This window comes from Pterocles gutturalis, unplaced genomic scaffold (genome assembly GCF_000699245.1).
Source record: "Pterocles gutturalis isolate BGI_N339 unplaced genomic scaffold, ASM69924v1 scaffold2906, whole genome shotgun sequence".
NCBI classification, from domain to species: Eukaryota; Metazoa; Chordata; class Aves; order Pterocliformes; family Pteroclidae; genus Pterocles; species Pterocles gutturalis.
Genome location: NW_010102877.1, coordinates 99,672 through 124,375, shown reverse-complemented (window position 1 = coordinate 124,375; position 24,704 = coordinate 99,672). Strand labels below are relative to the sequence as shown.

At 43.2% G+C, this 24,704-nt stretch overlaps 1 protein-coding gene across 1 annotated transcript in view; it reads right to left on the bottom strand.

Annotated features, from left to right (window-relative positions):
- PLCL1 (phospholipase C-like 1) overlaps window positions 1-24,704 on the bottom strand; it is a 47,206-nt gene that overhangs the window by 17,541 nt on the left and 4,961 nt on the right. The window contains exons 2-5 of the mRNA XM_010086456.1: window positions 19,565-22,036; window positions 17,190-17,393; window positions 8,000-8,075; window positions 4,025-4,134 (exon numbers count right to left, since the gene is read on the bottom strand). Coding sequence (XP_010084758.1) covers window positions 4,025-4,134; window positions 8,000-8,075; window positions 17,190-17,393; window positions 19,565-21,985 — 2,811 coding nt within the window. The 5' untranslated portion in view covers window positions 21,986-22,036. The remainder of the gene's footprint in view (window positions 1-4,024; window positions 4,135-7,999; window positions 8,076-17,189; window positions 17,394-19,564; window positions 22,037-24,704) is intronic.

Below are 24,704 nucleotides of genomic sequence, written 5' to 3'. Positions count from 1 at the left end.
ATTTCTCCCCCAGAGTGAACTGCTTTAGCAATTTAATAATCGTGTGCTTCCTGCATTCAGCAACCTCTCTCTTTATACATCTAATCAGCATTAATTTACATGCAGGATAATTAACACTCACGGATGAGTGCTGAAATGATCCCCGAAAATTTAACCACTTGATGTCTTGTAGGATGCATTAACAGCTGGGAGTCCTAGTAAGACAGAACACACTTATGGCAGCAGAGGTGAAATCTTATCATGGGCAACAAAAGAGACTTTAAAGAACATGAACACATTTCAGAACAGAGACTAGATTCACACATTTGGGTGTTTTCCCCTTCAGTAGAAGACCAAAACAGTAAATGCTACTTTATCTTTGTCTTCCCATGTTTTGTCTATAAATAAGTCAGTATGTTGGTATATTAACTATCTAGACATTTACCATCAATATTCAGGCAAGTATCTGGTGGTACTGTTCCTAGACTGTATGTGGTGATCCAACAAAGCACAGATAGCCCAGCAAAATATGTCTGCAGACAGACAAAGCACGTCCACGTGAGAGCAAAAACTCTGAGCCACAGTAAACACACTCAAACTTTGCTTGGCTTACTTGCCAGGCTCTTGGAACTCAGGCAGATCCCAACTTCTTTTCCTGAGTAAACACCTCCGGGCAGTCCATGACTAGTTTTGCCTCAGCAAGGAGAGCAGTTTTGCAGGCTACAACTTTTTTTTTCCCCTCAATATTCTCAAAAACTCATAAAGCAGTCACTAAATCAGTGGTTTGTACATGTGACAGATGCTGAGAATGCCTCAGTTACCAGAAAATGCTTGGGACAAGATCCTGTGGAAGAGGCATACAGAGTGGGCACAAAAAACCAAGCATGAGCCCATGCACCCACATGAAAGCCTCCACTCGGTGAAATGGATAGTCACCTATTTTAAAAATGGGCAAATATGAAAATGAATTGTGAACTTTTGATGCAAAAGAGAGGGTGGGTCAAACTAAGTGACTTTGCACGCTCATTACGATGAAATGAACAGTTCCTAGCACCATGGTCCCCGTGAGGTGGTAGATACAAAATTTCTAATTTTTAATTAAATACAGAAATGAAAACAGAGGCACAGAAATGGTGATACATGGAAAAAAAAAAAAAAAGGTGGCGAGACTAAATTTGGGATCATAACCATTCCTGTAATGTCGCTGTGAGAACAAGATTCTTCTGTCTAGTATACTCTACGTTGTGCCTCTCAGTATTACTGACTGCAAGCCTGACGGTATTTTACACGACATGGGACCAAACAGGAAGATTTAAAAATATGCCTATATGTCAAAGTCAACTATCACCAAGTTATAATGTCCCTGTTCTTACAAACATTTTTATGTTCTGGCAAACAGTTTGTCCTTCTAGTGGGTATTACTAACATGTAATTAAGTTTATATAAACTAAGGAAGAAAATGACGTATTACTTTGATTCATTCTCATTAGGTACCTCTTAAAAGTACCCCAGGGCATTTTTAAACATGAAGAATGCTCACTGTTATGACTTTTATAAAATATACTTTAATCTTGCACTCTGTAACTATTTAGTGATTTTGCCAGTAGCAATATTTTATTGCATCCCCTCTTTGTATTTAAAGACTACTTGATCTTAAAGGTCTTTTCCAACCTAAATGATTCTATGATTTTACTGCGATGAGTCTTTATAAGGAAATACATTCATTAAATATGCCTTTGCTTCACTAGCCTAGGAAAAGACTATTAATCATCTCGCAGGCACAAGCACAACATAATACCTGCTATTGCTCATGGGTACCTCACACAAACTTGCTGCTGCTGCATGATGCAATTGCCTCCAACAACCCCGGGCACACAAAGAGGCTTTCTCCCTTTGGTGGTGTACTATTCACTCACCTCCTCTACTATAAAGCAGTTGATGCATTTGCAAGATGTTATGGGCTATTTTTTTTCTTTTCTTACATCACTATACCAACATCTAGTGAAATACATTTATAGCGATGGCCCTGGCACTAGACATACGGAGGACAGTGATGGCTTGAGTGGGGCAGGGTTGTCAGTCTCTCCTCACCAAATCCTTCTAAGGAGCTCTCACCAGCACAGAGGGGAGAGTCAGTGCCAAACGCAAGATGCAGCTCTAACCAGCAAATAGGCTTCTTATGGGCAGGGTCACTGAAATACAGTATTCTTTAAGAAAAAAAAAAGTTGAAAAAATAAGAACAATGACCTATGGTCTCACATGAGACACCTGAGGTACAACCACATTTCCAGTTTTCTAATGTCATTGCTGCATTGGACTTCAGTCAGAATGAAAAGGTGTTTCATGTGCATTTATACCTGTGGGTAGTTGCCACAAACTCTGTTAATATTTTATTATGTGAGAAAGCTAAAAAAGAGGTTCGGGCTTAGAAATGAAACATGTCAATTATTCCTTGACCTTGACTAGATGTTTGAAATGCTCTTCAATATGTTAACAATATGTGCTAGGTAAGCAATTATTTTTCATGGAAAGTGTTTCTCTGATACCCTGCTTGTACCTTCATTAATCATAGGTCACCCTCAGAGGTCTGAACTTCTCATTTGAGAAACATCTAAAAATGGAGAAGTTCAGAGAACCCTGACTGTGTTTAGAGTGACTCTGAGCACAAGGCATTTATTTTACCTAACACAGCTAAAGGTATTCAGATCAATGTTCAGAACTGCCTAGTGTGAGGCTTTATTTTTGTCCTCTTTAACTACTTGTCTCAATTATTCTGTGTGGAAAAGGTCAGTCCCCTCCATCACGTTTGAATTAGTTGCTTTTTCTCTTCATCAGAGGTCCTATTAACTGAGCCTACCCTGACTCCATTCCTCACTTTCCCTCTCTCTCACAGTGAATCAAGGTTAACAAGGAACCACAGGTGTCCCCCAGGTCTTCTCTAACCCTTCTCTACTACCAGCAGTCTCTCCCATCCATTTTTGCCTCTCAGCCTCTTCATTCCCAACTCTGATGTGTCAGTGTTCTTTCCATCTCCACGACACTGGAAGCACACATCTCCTACTACTCTTGCTACCGCTGCTGCATGTTACATTTAGGTGTGTATTTGATGAGGAACTTGGTAAAAATTCCCTGTCATCAGCTGGTTCACCTGGCAGATGCCAGCGAAGGGAAAGGCACAGGGAGATGCTGCCAGACAGGACAATCTGCTTCACGTGAGCTGGGGGCAGGGGGGGGGAGCAGCAGGGAGAGAGCAAGGGGAAATCAAAGTGCTATCCATCAGAGCAAGGTGAGAAATGAGCCTGTGAAAGAAGGCATGAGCTGAACGCTAACAGCCTGGCTCAGGTTCTCTCCTTGCTGTCTGCCGTGGCTGTACCACATCCTCTCCTCTTCTCATCTTTGGCTGTCCCTGGGTAACTTCAGCCAGGCTCAGACATCCAGCTACCGTGGCAACTTGTGGCTGGTCAGTGCCACACCAGCAGCTAAAGCCCGATGAGTAATATGCTCACTGCACAGCATGTAGCACATTACACATCCTCACCATGCAGTCAGGATGGATTTTCAACCCTCCTTTTTTTACTAGTTTGGAAAATGCTCCACTTTTGAAACACAACCCTGACATTTGTGCAGGATTTACAATATTTCTTGTGTTTTTTCATGACAGTCCCCCCAGCCCTGTCCCTTCCCAAAGAGATGTTCTAGTGTTCATTTTACAGAACAAGCAACTGAAACACAGTGACCCCGGACAGGTCACATTCAGGGTGTGTGGGGCAGAACAGACAACCAAAACCAGGTCCGTGGGCATACAAATCACAAGCTGTCTCTCCTCTTTTGTTCAAGCCTAGATAAATTCCCTTCCCCAGCTTCCAAACCAGAGGTGTAATTAGATATATTTTACAAATCTCAGTAACTGGGGTTAATTTATACATCCCATTAAAACAAAATGTTACTTCAATATTAGTAAAACAGTACAAACAGACAAGCCAAAAGAGCAAAAGTTTGCTGATAGAGTTAATAGGAGACACAAGGTGTTGCCTTCTGTGCTTACCTTCAGCACTGTGATATTCCATGCAAAACTCTCAATGGCTTTGCTTAATTTTCTTCCTTTCAAACCTTCCTTTGTCCCGAGGTTATGAAGCTCTTCGTGGAATTCCATTCCTAAAAATACAGATTGCTACATCACCCTATGCATGATTGAATTTCCCTATAAAATGTTCAGTGAGCATTTTCAGTCTCGCAGCTGGTACTTCCTACAACCTCCTTCTGTGTTTCCCCCCCTTCTCTGCTGTGACCCCATCCTGGAAAGCATCTTCCAGAATAAAAGGGTCATGCGCAACCTTGCGGTTGTGCTTCTACTTTGTACATAACTCTCCTTTCCAGTGCTGGGGTCCCACACAGGCACCTGCTTGGTCCCCGCACAAAGGCTCCTCCAGCGCTTCTGCTTGCAGTCTGCATTGCTGGCAATATTGTGACAAGAGGCAATTGCTTGTCACTATCCTTCAGCAGATGATTTTGTACCTTGGAAGGCAGTCTGACAGACGTGGAGGATACCTGTTCAACACAGCAAATATAGACTCAAATGCACAGCTCCTCATTAATCTCGATCAGAAAGACTGAGAAAAAGCCCTTGTACTTCACAATGATAAATTAGGTCAGAAACGCATACTGCTAATCACAGGACTGCTGTTCCTGAAGCCTGGAGAACTGAGACTTCCAATCACAGCCCTGGGAACTGTCACACTTCATCGCTAGTTTCTGTGGCAAATGTCAGCAGATCTGTTGCTGGTTACAAGAATTCAGGAAATCTGGGAGCAGATTAAAAACCTGAGCGAGTCCAATTAGCCCACCAATTCCATAAGATTTGCATAGTGTATGCAAACATTTCTCTGAGTCTGGTGTGGATTAAGAAACACAACAGAGAGAGAGCTACTTGCATTCCCTCAATTTGTACCTTACAAAGGCCAAATTAGCACTAAATCACTCCAAAATGTCTGAAGCCCATCCTGGCTGAATAAACCAAGTTCCATCTCCAGTTGTTTCACAGCTCTCCCGCACCTAACGTTTCAAGGTAAACGTCACTCGCAAATCCGAGCTCCATTGAAATGACATTACAGAAACGCCCATTGAGAGAACACCTGCACGGAGCAGACACAGAGGGCTGTTTCGTGGGTTGCTGAAGGAGTCAGTCCTTTGACAGCTCAAGGCAGGCTTGCACTCGGCATAGCTTGCCTGAAGCACTCCTGAAAGACTAACAATAGGTTTCTTCTTGCCTTGCACGGACTCCAGGAGCTAGATAACACTGAGGCAGTTCAGCCCCACACAGTGCAAGATTTCTGTACTGTTCATCTTCCAAAACCTCGCCCACTCACAAGTTTTGCCTGTCTAGGGTAACAGAGCTCCTGCAGCACTTCCTTTGGAGAACAGCCTAAATAACTGCACCCCAGGCAAGATTCCCCCCTGCAGGGGTGCGGCGTGCCAACTGACTTACAAATCATTTCACTTCAGTGACAGAAAACCTTCATATTTTTTTGGAGGACAAAGCAAGTCATTTGAAGGCTAATGCTGTTCAGCTCCAAGGGGACAGCCCTGCCTTTCTGCAGCATCCTTTTAGCTATTCCTCCCTCCGGACCTCACTTCCCCTCCGATAACTTAGAGACAGCTCTGACCTGGAGAGAGGGAGCCACGAACATTTGTTAGGCTGTGGGTAAGAGTACCAACAAAAACATTTAGCAATTTGGTCCTCCAAGCTGCTGCTGACCAGGGCTGAGGCTGCATATGAAAAAAAACCCAACAAAACAAGTCACCTGTGAAGTCATCTGGGGGAGTGGGCAGGGCCTCGTGGCACAGGGCACCTGGACCAAAACAGGCTGAGATGTGAAGCAGAGGTCTGGGGGGAACAAACGTTCAAAGGGAGCAGGACTGGGGTGAGGGTAAGGACAATGTCACAGGCAATTGTACCTCTCACACCTCTTAATTTTGAGTGCTTCATCTTGCCACATTGAAAGTGTTACTTAATAATTTGCCTGGGTAACGTTTGCAACAAACTAATTGACAATTGAGGGATCCTCTCCTACTCCTTTCCTCTGCCTAAATCCTGAGGCTCCAGAAGAGCACTTCATAACTCTTCAGCCTTCTTCTCAATCAGAAATTATATTTTAAGGCTAACAAAGCAAAACAAATGAAAATACAGGCAGATACATCAGTAAAGAGAACAAACTTGAGAAACCGATCTTTTTGCTGGGGGAAGGAAGGAGAGGGGAACTGCACGAAACTCTGGACATTAGCGTGGTGGCATGGTCCTGCGCCGTGTTCTCTGCACGCATCTCCAGCCCTCTGCTCACAAAGACAGCAGTGCCCAGGCAAGTGTTGCGGGTTCTTCTCTCTGGGCACAGAGCAGGGAGAGCAGAAAGGTGGAAGATGCTACTGAGGGTCTGCATAATTCAGTGAAAAGTATTGCTCTTAAATTATACCGTTTAGAAAGACCCCCAGTGCTGCATTTTCCTGTCACTGTCCCAGTCCTAAACCTTCTGCACCTAATGAAGGCATTGGGCTGTGAGCTTTTATGCTGCTTATGCAGATACACAGAAGCCAAGGCGTGACACAAGTTGAAGCCTACGAAATCCAGCAAGACGTAGCTTCTGGCCTCTCCTCCCTTTGCTACCACAGCGCCAGCACGGCTCCAGAGCTCTGAACTTCAAAGAGCAAGGACTAGGTTCCACCCTGCTCTTGCACCACACAAAAATCAGTTAAATGCTGTTGTTGATACAGTTTCCAAACTTCCTCTAATTAAAAAGATGAATTAAAAAGGATTAACTACAAAAGATCCATTTAATTAATTATTTAGACTTAATAGAAGCAAATGGCTGCAGCCTGCATCACTTGCCAAATCCAAAGAAGTCTATCAGAAACAACAGTATTTATGATGTTGAGGTCCCAGGAGACTATGCTCAAGAACACATTAAATGCAGCAGCGTTTGCATTACTGACCTTCAAGGCTTGCTACAGGTTAGGAAAGGTGCGGCTGTACAACTTAAATGAACTGAAAACAGATTTAATTCCTGCAGTGTAAACTCCTAATAAAAATACATTGTGTGCATTTACTCAGTGTGGTTTCTGACACATGAAAGCTGATGGATTTAGCTGTAGAGGATTACTACCATGGAATGTGGACTCTTATCTATCAGGGCTTATTCTTCTGTATCAGTGGAAACTACAGGAGACATCCCAGTTCAGAGTCTAGCCTGCTACTCTGAACAAGCAAAGAAGATGGGTTTGCATGAATAAGCTGAACTGTGAATCACAGACACTGGTGATTTCTACCATGCTGAAAAAGGAGTGTGAACCTGTGTCAGAGCATACAGCATGCGGGTGGCCACTTCTGAAGCCACCTCTTCCCTTTCTACTGGTGCACAGGAGACAGAGCCCTAGTTCAGATAAAGACACCCAGTACCATACAACGGCAACCTATCACCTGCTCCAAGCCTACTTACAGCGGCTTGCCCTCATACACAATGTACATAATGTACAGCTGCACAGATTCACTGCGATACAATGGAATTATATTGGTGTAAGTTTGCAAGGTCTAAACCAAACCTAAACAGCAAAAGTAAGCAAAGATAGCCAGTGGAGCTTGGTCCCGTGGGTTTCAAAACCTCTTGCCTCCTCTGTGTTTAAGGGAACAATTGTGGTAAAGAACGGAGCTCAGTAAAGGCAGCATGCCTTCTCACTCCCTCTTTTTAATTGAATGGCTTTCTAGTTCATTTGACTAATTTAAATGCTGTTAGACATTGTAGAGCAGATGGAGAAATAACTTTTAAGATGAAAGCTGAGGATTTTTCCCTGATCCCATGCCTGCATTGCTACTGGAGGATGAGCCTCCAGGAGGGTGGCGTCTGCCAGGGAAAGACCAGGATGCTTACTTAAGTACCAGGTGAAAGATGGTGCATTAGTCACAAACCATACGTCAATTATGGCACATCATTTCCCATCTCCCACCCAGAACTGCACAATAAAGGAGGATTACCTGCTTTCTGGCACTGAACAATCTTGTCATGAGTGATGTCTGCCGTCTCAATGAGAACTCTGCTCTCTTGAATCATCTGTCAGAAAATAAACAGAAAAAAACCCAGCATTAGTAGGGTTCCCTGCAACATTTAGTCCACAGAAAAGTACAAAGGTTTAAACTTAAAAGGAGCTCTGCTCTGCAAGCAACACTATAAAGATGGAATCATTCCTTCATATAAGGGCTCCCAGATCTATACCAACCTAAGCAACACTTGCTCAGAAAATGTTTTGCTCCAGAAGTTAAGGAACAGCTGTTTTACATCAGTGAGATACCACTGCAAATAACATGAAGGAAACAGAAGTGATTTCAGAAGAAAGCGGAGTTAACAGACAAACAGAATTCATTCTATGTGAAACGGAGCCCTTTCTAATTAGTACTTTTCTTAAAACAAAAGGAGAAATAAGTATAGTCCTTGACATAAGTGGTTATCAAAAATGTTACCAAGTCATGAATAGCGCTGATTTCAAGAGGTACTTAAGCCTGTGCTGAACTTTATGCGCTACAGTGGTTCAGAGAGCTACAGTATTTCTTGAGTTTCTCTTTGGAGAAATTTAGATCCAAATTCTATCCCATCCTCAACATTTCCATTGAAGTTTAAAAGAAAAAAAAAAAGAAAAAAAAGGAAACAAAAGAGGCAGGCAGTTTCAACAAGCCTACTCACAAGTTTCAAGAGATATCCATATTTATGCATCTTCCTAGAGTGGCCCATTAAGAGCAAACAGATGAAGTGTCCGTTATGTGACAAGTTTCCTGGGTCCCCCTTCTTGCAAATGCATCCCCCCCTCCTGGGTTCCTCTAGGAAATAATGTGCTGGGCAGAAATAACACACCCAGGGCCAACTGTGATATATGATTTTGGCCAGCCTACGGTACCTTGTTATCTGTGGTAACACAGTGTACAGGACCTGGTATCTCTACATGACAGGCCAGACTCTGCCCCCAACAAGAACTGTGTGCAGTTTCAGGAGGCACGAGACCCTGCTTCCTGATGCTGTGGTAAAAGATCATAACAACGGGTTAGTGCAAGGACAAAGCATGGGTGTTCACTCTGAAGAACCAAAGACTGATTCATACAGACAAGAGTACAACAGGCAAGTAACTGCTATCCAGGAACAAAATTATAACATAGAGTGTAGGGGTTTGTTTGGTTTGGCTCTTTTTTTTCCCTTAAATCACATCACGATAGATGGTCTTGAAAGGATTCTGTGCAAATCTTGGCAACAGAACTGATACAACCCTAAAAAATAGCCAAACTAACCTGAAAACCCACTTTTTCTTTTTTTTTTTTTTTTAAATTTCCTATATCATACATTTTCAGTTACACAGAAGGTAGTACTTTGAGGGATATTTACTAAGCAAACATTGTAAATGTCACCAAAAAAGCTAAGTTACTAGTACCTGTTTACTGGAATCAATGTTAAAAATCTGTCAGTATTCAGTCTAACGCAGGTAAAAGCAGGTGAGAGCCTCAGCTAGAAACTGGCACCCCACACATCCTTTCATGCTGCATACAGGACAGCAGGCAGCAGTTCTGGCAGAGTTCCCCGCCACAGTGGAGGATGCTGGCCAGGGATGCAGCATGTTGGCCACAGACACCTCCGCTTGGTCCCATCCATCAGCCCCTGAGAGACTTTGCTGCCATGTCTCTGCTCGTCTACAGCTCCTGCTCACAGTCCTGCGTCATGGTATCTAGAGATTCTTTATCTTTCTTGGCACTAGTTCTGAAGTGAGTCCAGGGTCTCCCAGTCTGAATGGTTCCCTGCTTTTCCAGCTGGCATCATATCCAAAACCCTGCTTGATGTCACCTACTTTTTGCGGTGCCAGGAGAAGAACCAGAAGCCCTAAACACAACATGGAGGGCTGTGAGATTTTCTGTTGGGTAGGTAACCTCATAAATCATACAATAGCCTGAGATTTTCAAATCCAGTTTTGCCTGTAATGTTTCAAAATTCACCAACCTGTCTGGAATGCAAAGAGTGAGCTTTCTGCTGTTTGCAGCGTGAATTTCCGTGCACCCTTACTCTGCCCAGACCGGCACTGAGCAGCGCTCTCGGGCAGTTGTGCAAGTCCCAGCCATCTGCCTGGAGCCCATCGGGCTGCTGCTTAATGTCAGCTCCCACATGGCCACTCGCTTCAGTGAGTGCCTCTCCAAAAGTGAGAGACGTCCTGCTCCCTCAGGAAACTCACGCTCCACCAGAGTGTTAACTGCTGAACACTGAGCTTCAAGGGATTAACCTCCAAGCAACGTACACTAAAAAGCAACCTTTAGAGGATGGATGCTGGCATCTGGTTCTGCTTGGAGGCAGTGAGGAAACTTCTATCAGCTGCTGAAGCTGGCAGGATTGCACAGGACAACCTGCACTTCCCATGTCAGAAAGATGATAAATTTTACTGAGTGATGTGTTTAACATAACTACAGGGGAAAAAAATAGATGGAAATAGGAGCAAAACTACACAAAACCTGATTCTGGTATAGGGACTAAAAAAGCTACCTTGCTGACCAACCGTGTGTACCTACCAGAGTAAGCAGAAAGGAAGCGGGCTGAACAGGAGAAACTACTACACGCCTTGACGTGATTTAGGATCCTGCTAATTTCAGCAGTGGGCTCTGTGTCCCAAGGGCCGAGACCTGTGGGGGGGGTTGTGCGGGGTCCTCTCTGCGCTTGCTCGGCAGCTGCAGCGGCGCAGAGCTCCGTGGGAACAAAGGACGCCCCGCTCCTCCCATCACGGACCCCTGTCACGTTTCCATGGGAGCAGGGGCACAAATATTTTTGAGAGTCCTAGAGGTGCTAACCCTCCTGAAGAGGCTGCAGCACCAGAAATGCTCTCACAAGAAGTGAATAAGGGGTTGTTCAGATTGACAAAAGATGCACATGGCACAAGTCCAAGAAGTACGTATGTGATGTTTAATAAACTGATGGGAATGAAGAATACAAAATTCTTATCTGCACGGGTTAGGGTTTTTCCTGCAATAGCTCATTTAATTTAAATATTCTTATAAAATTATGAAAGCAAGAAGCCTAAACTTGATTTGTCTTAATCCACCTGAAGCACTCCGTTACAATCATGCTGGTTTACCACAAAAACATGGGAAGCAAGAGCTGGCACAAACCCTGGTGCTCTCTCTTGTCCTGTAATGAGACCCAGAAAGTGGAACAGACCACAGGCTGAAAATATAACTGACCTGTCACATTTAAGGGTCTGAATATAACATGCAATATAAAATTTAAAATCACACTGCTTTGCAGGAAGAATGATCCTTTACTTTGCCTCTTCTGCTAGGTATTAACTACAAAGAGAAATTTTAAGTGAAATTTAAAATATTTTAACACTCAACCATTATTTTTTTACTCACAAGAAATCAACAAGCTAGTTGTATGTTCTAAAGGTAGTTTAATTACAGAATCTGTACAAACTGAACAAAAAATGTCATTTCTTTTTACTTTAATGAACGCCTCTGATAGAGATCAATTTCTTCCTTTCTACAAACTGAAAAGGGGAGTGGAAATTAACACAGTAGAGTCTCACCGAAAAAGACAAAGAAACACAGGAAAAACTCCTGGTGGCAAATTAAAGCACCTCTCCTGCTGGGAAGATAAATAGTACAAAAGGGACAGTTCAAAGACTCCTCTCATAAATATTCCAAAGTTTAGAACAGAAACCGCTTGAACATCAAACTGAAAAAAAAAGAAGCTTTCTCTCAGGTGTCTCCTCATGGCTGTTGTCCCAATCTCCTATGCCTCCCATTGACAATGAAGTGTTTTGTCTGGGTAAGAAATACCATGTTGTGCCTCTATTGCTAAAAAAACCCAAACCAAACCAAACCCCAAAACCTAAACCAATCCACAAAAAAAAAAAAAAAAAAAAGTCCAAAAAAAGACCATCAAACAAAAATTAAAAAGCTACAAAAATACAGCCAATTTGCAAAACAGATGAAGTGCAAATTGAGCTCACACAAATTTGAACAGGATTCCCTCTTTAGCATTCAGCATTTCTTGTAGACATTTGGGACAAGAAACAGCCAGACAATCAATCCTGCGCCAGCAAGCCTTGTAAAGAGGGAGGACGTGCACGTGGTGCCAGGATGTGGGAAGGAAAGCTGGCCACCAGTCCACCTTGTCTCTGTCCCAGTATGTGCCAAGCCAGGTTTCTGTATCTGAGCCTTTTCCTGCAACAGCCCAGTAAGAGGAATAGTTATCAGGGAAGGTTACATCAGCTGGAAACATCTGAAACACCTTATCAACACAAACTGCAGAAGGAACTGCATAAAAGTCACCTTAAATTCCAATTTTGTGTTTTTGCTTACTAATACTTCTGAGGAAATACGGCGTCAGAGGGTTGCAGGATGTGATCTGGTACATGGAGACCAGTCCTCTATAAAACAGGAACAGTAGAGGAACAGGGGAAGGAGTCAGCTTTCAATACACTTGAGTTAAAACATAGCAACTAAAGTACTCAGCTGTAACTTCATTCTGTAGGAAAAGTTCTGATCTGACCATTTCCAGGTGCTGTTTTAGAAGGGACTAAGGGACATGGCTATCAGAGACAAAAACTGAGAGAGTGGTGGGTAAATAAGACAGAGAATTACAAGAAGCAGAGAAAAAAAACAGGATAATTGCTTTTCCAGTGTTCAATTTTGGATGGAAAATTCTTTAAAACAGACACAAACTCAAGACAATGTCCCTGTGCTGGACTGTGTCTGACGTCAGTGCATTATGACACTTCCTTGGCAATGGATGCTCTGCTCTGCAATATCCCTTGTCTTCAGCTGCTCAGAGAATTGTGAAAAACGTTCCTTTGGGGACGACTCTGTCTCAGCTGAAATATGAATATCAGCGGAAAAGCTCACAAAAATCTATTTAGTCATTTTGCATTGACATAAACTGGGAAAGTGGACTTTCTCCTTGGGAATAAAGAGATGTCATGCCTGCACCAAGACAAGGAACCCCAAAAGGCTAAATCTGAAAAAATAGCAGACAAAGAACAGTTCCTCTCCACACACACCTCAGCAGACTTCTGCTAGGGTGCATGGACCAACATCTGTGTCAATAAAACCACTGCCATTACATACACCGGCTTACTCCCCAGCCGCATCACAGCTATCAGTTCTTTTCTCAAAAATCCCCAACCCATCTCCATGTTGGCCGAGACATTCTTAACTCTAGCTTCCCTTCTCTTGACAGTACCTACAGACAAACTGTCCTTCATTAGCTGTCTGTTCCAAAATAACAAGATCAGTTCCTGTAAAGAGACTTGAATACAGAGAAAAACATTCATATGAACGTGAGTTGATACAATAAATAGCTTCTCTGCTCAACCTCTTTTACACTTTTTTGTGGTTTATGATTCAAAAACATGTAGGACACTTGGGGAGCTTCTTTTTTTTTTTTCTAGAAAAATTCCTGTATGCACATAAGACAGGAGATGGGGTAAAGCCAAGAACATTTATTATCACTTGTTTATTGCTTTTGATTTGCAAAAGATTCAGTCATTTGATCTTGGAGGAAAAATAATGCTGAACCAATAACTGAAACGCAAACTGCACAAGTCTCCCTGAGTTCATGCATGCTTGCATCAGCAAATGAATATATCACGCACACAGAGAAACCACAATCTGTTTCCGAACAATTCTCAACCAAAAAAAAGTCCTAACATTACAGGATAACTGTTTGCAATGAATAATTCAACCATCTGTCACGTCCAGCTGGGTCCCATCCCTTCTCTTCACATTGAGTATCTCATTTTTTTTTAGGTGTGACCAATGAACATCAGCATCCATTTGACAAGTTATAAGGCGTGCTGCATGTGCTGCCCACCTGAGCAAGCATCTTCCAGTGCCCAGCCACCGACAAGTGGGAGCATACAGGTGGAGGGGGAGAGACAGAATCCTCCTTTATGGGAAAGGAAAGTTCTGAAGAACAGCTCTGTAAGTGACACACTATGCTATCCTAAGATGTACATGTGGAAATCAGTAACAACATCACCAGAATCCATTCATCATACTCTATGTATGGTATCAACCAAAGCTGCAAGTCGAAATGAACTGTTCTAAACTGTATTTCTGGTAGTTGACATACTTTTCAAAAATGCTTTCTGTGTATTGTCAATGGTCCACCTTCTTTTCCTGTTTTCGGCAAATCCCATTCCCTGCTCTCCTCTGCAGAAACTCCCACAGAACCCAGTAGCATCAATGAAGCCTCTTCCTCCATGAGATACAGCAACAGTCAAGTTCCACTAAACCACTGCAATGCGACTGTAAAAAAACCAGAGCCCTGAAAAATCATTCTGCTTCCTTAAACAAAGCACATTAAATTTTATTCTAATAAGGCCTCCCTCAAAAGAAAAAATATTTAATGTGGAGCACAGTGGTGAAATTAATTGCCTAGGAAAAAACAAACAAACTGCACAAACTGGTCTTTGTCTATCGAGTCTGCTTGACAAAGGCCGAGCAGGAGGGAACAGACAGTTAATTGTTTTCCAGATCATTATGGCAGGTCTCTGAGCATTTGCACCTCCATTTGCCTGGACTGTCAGCCCTGACTACAGCCCATTAAACACAGGGGCAGAGTTTATACTTTCCCTGAAGAAGAAGGGAAAAAAAAAAAAAAAAAAAAAAGGTATGTTCAGTTGGCAATTTCCTGTAAGGGGAAAAAATTCCAACACATTAGGGCTGTTTTTATCAGAGATTATTTTCAAAGCAGACTTCTTAAAGCACGTGAAATATTTTCAGAGGTGGTGAGGAAGGGTTTCCCCAGCACTCACGCTACCTGTGCCGTGGAGCCCAGCGAGTGACACAGACAATCACAGCTTCCCACTATGAGATTTAGAGTCAAACTCTTCTCCATTCTTCTGTAAAAGGAATTAAGAAGTATAGCCAATTCATACAAGAGAGAGGCCAACATGAACAGCTTTTGTTTTATGTATTTAAAATTGCTCTTAGGCTTACTGACTCAAAAAGTGCTTTGAGGTGAAGAGACATTTCTGGGGAACTAAAGACACACAGCAAGCACTTGTAGATCCAGTTCCTTGAAGCCATACTTATCAACAGCTTAAAAGGTTGAACTGTAGTGTACCTTGAATAAAAATTAATAAAGAGCTAAATTATTTTGTACTGCTTTTCACCAGCATCTCCTTGTGTTGTCATTTGCACACAAAAAAAAATACTATTAAAAAGAAATACAGCTTAGAGTATACCAAGTCACTGCAAAAACCATAGCAAGGAAGAATCCTTTCACAACGTTAAAACTGCAAGCCCCTCCCCACACTGTATTTTCAAATATCAGGATTGATAGAGACAGTTCATTTTTTCTAAACACAGAAAAGGCTAAACAGGATTTCAATATTCTGCTGCTGGCATTGCCTCAATAGGCAAATATCCAAGATGTAGCAAAAACATTGACTAAATCCGGCTTTTGCTTTGCAGAAGCAAACAGTTTTAGCAAAGTAAAAGGCAGACAAAACCAGTCAGACAAAACAGGTAAAAATAATTTAAAGTATCATGCTCTCATTAACCAGAATTACATCTCAAATCAACCTTTACATAGGCATAGAAGAATTCTGTTCTCTTTCTCAGCTGTCTGATTTTGAACTCCTTGCACTGTCTCTTGACATTCGAGGTATATGTTCCTCCATCAGAGACAAACGTGACAAACATTATTTAAAACTGTTATACAAGCAGTTTTGGCTGCATCCAAAAGAGGCCTTTCACCTATTTAAATTGAAAAACTGTTTCCAAAGCACAAGGAGGCCTTGAAATGTCCCATGTGTACTCTTCAGTATATAATTACAAAGATAAGAAGTGACACATTCATTTTGGTAAAGCTCCATTAAGTGGGCCTCCAAAGACAGAAAAATCTCTTATTTATGTGGTATTTGCTCTTTCAGACAGACATCACACCATGTAACAAATCTATCCCAAAAAAGTCCAAATCTAAAATACGGTGATCAACAGGATTTACAAATCCTCATTCTGGTATTGTTACAGCTGGTATTTTATTATCACAACTCAATAATCTTCAAGTAATACAGACTGCTTCAGAAAGAACCCAAACGTTATTTCTCTTTTAATCAATATCAGTGTCTCCCTCTCCCCTCCAAGCTGATTTTCTCCTGAAAAGTGTGTTATAGCAGCAAAAAAGGGGACGGAAAGGAGGCGAGCATTTGGCACACTGAATAGCTGGTCAGAGCTGTGATCACTCTTCACAACACTTCAGGTTCTCTGGAAGCAAAGGGATACCCCTAAAGTTATTCACCTTTTTTATTCCTTACAAATATAAGCTGGAGAAACAACTGCCGTGCACTGAACACGCATCATGATTTAGTCTGGTTGCCACAGTGTGATATTTAAGTCAGGGTTTGCAAAACTGGGCAACTTGCTATCGGTTGCTGCAGACCATCTACTAAGGACGGGAAGCAGCGAGGCAGTCCAATAGCTGGAGAGGCACAAAGTGACAGCAACTTCTGCTGCTGGAAGTCATGTACAGCTGTTGCTCAGTCAGCCACAGCAGTGACATATGTCACCGTACAAGGCTGAGGAGCAGCATTCACCTGGAATGACTTTAGCTTATCGCTCTACATTTTTTGTAAGTACTTCTGTGTCATACTGCCCTCTCCTTCATTCTCCTTCCATTTTAAAACTTCCCTTCCAACTCTGCAATGCCCTCCCCAAGAGCGACGCTGACTTGGTTTGGCAGGGACATGGGCACTGCTCAGAGTGCTGCTGCAAGGCGTCGGGAAGGGGAAGGCTCAGCTTTGCCAGGGAACCCCCACACTGCAGCTCCCTATCTAATGGCCTTGCCTTCTGCTGAGAGGGCAGCACACAACTCTTGCCACTTCTCAAGGACAACAACTAACAGCCACCGGTACACGCTGAATTGCTGCTATCTTTGTAAACAAAGTCCCTCCTCAAGTGCCAACCTGTGCTAGCCACAACCACGTTTAAAAAAAAAAACAAACAAAACACACACAAAAAAACAACAAAAGCCTAGTGTGGCAATTTTAGTGATTAAAGGACAATTTTGCATAGCTTAAGTCATTTGAAGAGCCTCATTCACTTATCTGAGAAGTTTGGGTTCATGAAGGCCAGCGAGCATCACCTGCCATGTTCACAAAGCTGAGGAAAGGCAGAGGTAGCAGTGGTAAGCACCTACCAGGTCGTACGCCGCCAGGACCTTTTTCTGCACATCGGGCATGGTCCCCGCAGGCTCTAGGTAAGGGAACGTGTCCTTCATGCAGAGAGTAACAGAGGGTGTGTTGTCGCTGCTCACAAGCCGCGAGGATAGGGTCAGGATGCACTGCTTCAGGCTTGCAATGGGTGGCAGCCCACACAGCTCCTTGACAGACACCATGGCGTTCTGGGGGAAGGAAGAGAAATACTCAAGGACATGCTGCTTGCCACTCGGTCCCCCTGCCTGCCAGTACCTCGTCAGTGCCTGCTGGCTTCTGCCCCCTGATGCTGGGCCATGCCACCTCGCTGCCTGCTGGCCCTGGCCCCTCCAGGACCCTGGGGTGCCAGCACACAGAAGAATTCCTGGCCAGCCCCATTCTTGGCTCCCCAAGCCTACTGCCAGCTCCAGCTTTTCCCCAGGCCCAGGTATCCCAGCTGTCAGCTCTGCAGCTACTTTGCATTGCAAATCCAGACCCAACAGGGACATGGCTCTAGTCCCCAGCATATTAAACCATCAGCCTAAAATGCTATTTCTCTTCCCAACTGTTCAGACTCCAATTGCTTTTGATGCTGTAATTGCCTCATTCTCCCATCATTATCAACCTCCAGCAAGAACAAGTTTGACAGACCTCTCATATTTCCCATGGGAAAGTCAAGCGGGAGAAAAACACTTTGTTTTGAGCCTTGCATTACCACATCATTTTTTTTTTCCTCTTCATAGGTCACATGTAAGAAAATCAATACTGGATATACAGGTCAAACCAAACTAACATGTCAGGATTTATTTATTTATCAAGTCAGTGGAGCTATAGCTGACATGCCCTCATCATTTAGCTTCTTGAGTCATATGAGTGACCAAGACGCACAAAATCAAAGTAAGACAGTATTATAACAACTCATACCTTGCACATGTTCCCCCACAACATCTTGCTGAAAAAACAGGGATCAGAAAGTGCCTGGATAATTAACAGAGGATTTTCTCATTCATCAAATACATTAGCAGGCAGTTAAATCTAACAACTGTCTGTGAAGCATTCCCGACAACAAGATCTTGTACTGAAATTTCTTTTGGAAGGCACATTAATGCTCTTTCAGAGTCAGATTCAGAGTATTTTCTTTCACAGAGTTCACACACACAAGCCTGACCTAGACAGAAGGTGGAGTCAGCAGTTCAAAGTAGCTACTTCCAAGGCTTGCAGGAAAGGAAAGGCTGGGAAGAGTTTCCCATTCTTAAAAATATGCTTAGACTACTCCATTGGGAGTGATTTAAAACTTATGTCATTTTGTAAACCTTTCCAGCTGCCAGCATTTAATTTGCTTTAGACTCTGTCCAGAAGAGCGGGGTCAATGAAGCACTGCATGTTTTTCTCCTGTTTTCAAGAAAGAAAAATGAATTGTTTCTGTATCTTTACCAAGGAGATAGTTATGTCTGATTTCAGCTATTTATTAAAGAAAACTCATTGTTTAATGCTACTCAGTTTTGTTTCTAGGCAGTGCCTGGACCTCCGAATTGAGCTGTCCCTTACTGAACCCATGGAGGAGAGCACCGGGCAGGCTGGTTCTTGTGTGGCCTCACTGCCACTTCACCTCCTGCCAACCATGAAGGTCTGACGCGGGCAGCTGTGACGGTGCTGCGCACCTGGGCCCCAACGCCCGCGGCCGCAGCGGGCTCCGGTTGCTCTCGGAGCAGTATGGGCGGGCAGACGAAGTGCCAGGAGAGCGCCTGAGCCAAGACACAGCACACTGGTGCCTGTGCTGGCGCTCAGCCAGCCCAGACGACACAGCTATTTAGCGGGGAGGAAATTGCAACCCAAGTGGCATTCAGTGCCTACACTGAACACCTGCAGCCCTTGGGCAAACGGTGGCAACACACGCTCAGGGAAACCTGCTGCTCTTCGCACAGCGGGTTTCTCTGGTGTAGACAAGACCTCAATGACACATCCACTGACTGTTCCTTGCACTCACCCAGACAAAGAAAATAAAGAGCATAACCCTCATTCAGTTACCAAAACAAAAGCTTGCTGACGTTTCCAGGACTGGCAAGGAAATGAAGTTTTTGAGACCTGAGGCCTGGGGACACAAATGTACCCTCAGTTCTGCTTTCTCAGACAAACAGAACCAGTCAAGCAAGTGTTTGGAGAGGGCATACTGATTTTTAAAACATTTCTGCCTAATCCCGCGTTCACTTGTTAGTTAACACCTGTAGCTACCAGCCTTCTAATGTCCAGTTAAAGGCTGACAACAGCGGTGGGTCTGAAGCTTCACCACCTTCAACAAGTTTGCCCTACCAGCAGCTCACACCAGCACCTTCACTTCCCCATGAAGGACACACCAATGCACACAACGACAGTGTCATACCTGCATATTTTCTCTCATGTCAGTAGCTTCTCGTAGCGGATGCACTGCCAGCTTAAAGATGTCATCTATAGTCTTGAGACCAGTGTTCCTCAGCATGGTGTACTCCCTCGCTTTCTTTCCTATCCTCACTGAGAGGCTGCGCTTTTGGGCCTTCCCGCCTCCACTTCGGTTGGTTATTGCAATGTGAACAAAGAGGGTGACGTGCTCTATGATATCACCAACAAAAGACCGCAGCGGTATGTGCCTGTATCCGGGCTGTAAGCACTCCAGTGGGATGGTATACTGCCCTATGAACTCATCCCCAATGTAGTCATCATCCAAAACAACAAAACGGATCATGGCCAGCTCTGGTAGGTTGATCTGGAACTCAAAGCTTTCATCAAAAATGGGGTTATCACTGTTTTGCTGAACAGTTTTAGTTCTTTGTTCGGTGCAGTCTGCAGGAATCCCATGTATTTCTATGCAGACATAGGGGTCTATGACATCCCCTTTTGCACATGCACCCTTGGGCTTTGGAAAGTTCTGACCACTGATTATTTTGACATGGAGGACTTGGGGAGAAACCCCTGGAACAATGCCCTTAGTATTTGCGCTGAAGTAAGACACTTCATCGCGCATCACTGAAGGCCTGAGAACATACCCACATCCCCCGTTCTGTAGAAACCAGCCAGTGTGTAGGTCCATCATGGGCCCCGGGGTCTGATAGTTCATTGCCACTATCTGGCAACCACAATTCCAAAAATCTTGAGGATTTAAGTTACTGGAGTCTATCCTCATAGCACTCGGGTATACCCTGGACAGAAATTTTTTGTTGTAGTTGACAAAATCTTCAGGATATTCATTTGCAATCCGACTGGCTTCTGCCTCACTGAAGGAGCACATTTCCCAATAATTTTGAGCTTTCATGGATGTCTCAAAGTCTTTGTATCGGACAGATTTGCATAGGGACACCAAGTCGGACAATTCCCTGCAGAGCCAGATCAGCTTTGGTTCCCTTGAGAAGTCCTCTGACAGTCTCCGGGATATTTCAGCCTCCTCATCTTCATCTGTGACTTCTCCTTCTAATATATCCTGATCACAGGGCAACTTCTTCCCCTTCACAATGATCTTCATTTTCAGTTTCTCGGGTGATGGGAGGTAGACTTCCGAGGACAAAGGTGCCTCTGTGTAGAGTTTGTTTCCAAAGATCCTTTTCATGTGTTGTACCACTACCTTCTGCTGTTGTACTGAGCAGTGGTTCCCCAAGCAGAGAATAAGGGGGTATTCTGAAGCAAAGAAGGCCAGTTTGTTTATTACCTCAATAACATTTCGAAAGGCAAGTGGCGATGTCATGTTGTTACGGTTACAAATAATGGGTTCATTATCTGGGCCGTCACAGACGTCTAGCTCAATACTCCGACAGCTCATCTTTAAAGCTCTGACATAACCATTGATATCAGCTGGTCCTCTGAGCTGATCTTCTATTAGATATGTATTGTGGGATGCGTTGATGTAGTAATGGGACAAAGGCTGTGTCATGTCTTGGACAATTTTTTTGTGCTCTGGGTCAAAAATATCACATTCTGGGGACAACAAGTACTGAGTAAACCCATCAATTGCAAGAAAACCTTTCAACCGCCCTTCTTGAGAAAGCTCATACCTGCGTATAATATCTAGACACATTTCTTCTGTTATGTGGGTCACTCCTTGCTCAGCCTCCAAAAACAGCATGAGGTCATTGGCATCTAGATACTCTTTATTTTTAGATATCTGCACAAGCAAGAAATAAACTTCAGGTCTCGTGCAAAGTTCACTGAATGCTTCACAAAATTCTTCTTTTGTTACTCGTGTTGTCAGTTTCTCTTTACTCTTCTGGATTTCCTTAAATTTTAATCTAATCTTTGATTCCTTTAAGGTGGGGTTGAGCTTCTTTATTAGCTCCACAGCTGTATCTTCTAACATTATGCCATTACCATCAACATCTGCTGCTTCGAATACAGCTTTTAGCCATGCAAACCGTGGGGTATTATAGCTGCTTTCCATCAAATCTAAGGGTTGTTTGCTACGAGAAACCAAGTACCTTAATCCTGATACCCAAATATTGGCCACATCAGCTGAATTGGCAACCAAGTCAAGGGACTCGTAGTTCTCGCCATGAATTACCGACAGCGCGCAGTCCTCAGAAATCTGGTCTGCAAGACCATTATTCCTGAATGTTTCTGTGTTCTTCCCTAGTCTGATTTCTTTTATAGCAGAAATATCAAGCTTGGCTTTCTCAAGGTCCTTCTTGGAAGGCTCCCAACGAAGAGCCTGCAGGTCAGGATCCAGAGTAAAAAAACGGTTATAAATCCGGGAATTTGGACGAACTTTCTTCAATTCACACCCAGCCTGCATAAAGCTGATACAGTCACTGGCGCTGCTTATTTTCTTCTCTGACGGCATGCTGCTGAAGGACACTGTTTTCTTTCTTCCACATTTTTGGTTCAAAGGATCCTGTGGAATAATTACATTTTAAAAAATGAGTAAGTTTTCTTTGGCCATCCCACAAGCGCATAAATAATAGAGAAGATATGTTTATGTAAAGATAATTCATGTTTTTCTGAACCTCAAAACACAACATATTATCCCTTCCCACAATTCAGTTCCCTACTGAGCTATAAAATATACTGAGCTCCACAGTGCCTTGATTTATTTCAGCATTAGAGATACCAAGTTTTCATGAGTGACATTTGCAGCTATTAAACTGCCTTCCAGATCTCAGCAATGCACTACAGCTGCGACGAGGTGGTATCCAGTTGTGTCGCGTACATCTTCAAAACAGAAATATCTGTGAAGAGGGAAGGTCCAGCATTTGCTTAAGATCTGCATAACCAGAAGTGGGGTGGATCTCACCAGGATTTAAGAGATATAATGAATAAAAGAGGAACTTTGGAATAAAAAGGCATGAGAAAAAGAGTCTCGGCCTATGTGGGAGGAGAAGGGGAAGAAGCCTCCAAAGCAGTGCTGGGACTAAAACCTGGGACGAGCCAGCACGGCTGTGGGGCACACGTGACAGCTCTGTGCTCGGCAGATTAACGTCCTGCCTCAATTCTGCCTCTATTCTGCAACCTCGGACACCTCAAGCAAAACTAAAACAAAAACACCCAAGAGAGTCTAGGACTCCTCATTTGTATGCTTTAGCATCCTTTGCCAAGGACATTCTCACCAGGCTGAGAAGCCCACCTCTGCTGCATGCACAACTGCGTGGTTTTCATAGCTGCTCTTGTGGGAGCCCCATGTACCCCTCTGCTCAGCCCTAACCTACCTCACACTCTCTTGTCTCCCAATTTGCTCTGAAAAATAGCTACTCTGGTCATTTCTGTGTGCCAAGACCAGAAAACACTGTGGGACAATGGACAACCAGACAAGACACCCAAAGCCTTTTTCTTTAGGACATATATTTTAACTCCTCTTGAGAAAATATTTAGCCAGACACATGTGACTCTCTTTTCAGTATCAACTACCTACTTGTTGCTGGCTGTAAACCCAGCTGCCTGCAAAGCTTTCTGTAATTTTAGTACAGCAACTAAATTTAAATCTTTTCACACATAATATAAATTCAAAACATTTCACAATAATTACAAATTGCAAATCATTCTTTTTTCTCTGCATGATTTCCACCTACTCAATTAGTAAATAAACTATCCAACAGCTACCAAAAACATTTTTAAAACATCATTCAAGGCTGTAATTAATAGAGAAACACTTGTTAAGATTGCTTTCCCTCCCTATTTCCCTAGCCATCAGCAATACTTTCTCAGTTCTCTGCCTTCTGCTGTTGAAGGGACTTTTGCTGCCTGGATTTCAAGTAGAAGAGGAGTCCCAAGACGAGGAAATGTTGACGCCAGTACAAGCACACAGCCCTCCACCACGCTGCCCTCAGGCCCAGCCATGAGAGGTGCACCAGGAACCAGCTTCCCGACAGCCCTGAGGACCTGCTTTGAGACACCAGAACCCCTGACTCCCAAACCCTTTGCAGCCTGGACCACCCTTCCCCACCCCAGGAGGTGGTTTCCTACAGCTCCCATTTGTCTGTTGTGTCACTCACCCTTTCACAAGTCATACCGCCCTACAAACCCTGAATGCAAGTCCTGCTTTACCAGTGCCCTCCTCCCACCCATCGCTGTCTTTTTGCTGCTCTGCACTGTCTGTGCCCAAGCAGGACCCCATGTAGCTCTCTCATCAGTCTTGGTGCTTGTAGGAACATCTCCACTCATTGTTTGCATGTTTGTATAGATACTTTCAGAAAATTAGTCAGTATAAATGCTTCTACAAAATTGCTGTTGTCATTCACTCACTTCATTCAATAACAAACGAAATGTTTCCAAAACCCCAGCCCCATAACAACTGGATTTAAAGGCTGTGAACAAAATCAAAACCTCTAAACCTCTTATGCTAAAGATTTCCCATTGAACTGATACAGTAACTTCAACTGATAAGAAGAATTACTCTAGTCATTTATTGTAGTGCGTATTAGGAGAATTGGTCTTAAAAAAATAGGAAGACAGTCAATGAAGCGAGTGCCTTGGGTCAGCTACTTTTTTTAACTACAGTTTTCTGATAAAACATTCTGTTCCTGCATTAACATACTGCGTTTTAATACACAGCTATGGCCATGAAAATCTTCAAACAATAGATGGTAATGAATACAAACGAATACAGCTGATTACCCTGCGGCTTGTAGAACAGCCTTTTATTTCTTATTTCTTTAGGATTACAGGAGCAACATTTCGATTTAAGATTTATGATTAATTAAGATTATTTTTCTCATATAGGAAGATGTATTTATGGCCTTTGAATTTGCAGTGATTCATTCCTTGAAGAAGAGTGGTTCCTCAGGGCCAGACCTGGAAAACTCATCAGAGCAGCATAACTGATTTAGCTACAGGTCTGCCATTTTATCTTTGCTAGAGAGGCAGGAATTGTTATGTGACTGTTTTCTTTTTTTCTGCAGAAAAATAAAAATAATTTATTTTAGTTCTGAGATACCTGTGCTTTTTGATGAAAATAAGCCATGGGATTAATCAGCTATTTTTTAGGTACTAAGGTGGGAAAAAACCCAACGGACCTCACAGACACAAAAGTTGCCTTTTAACATTCAGTCTTAACCTCTCAGGGATTT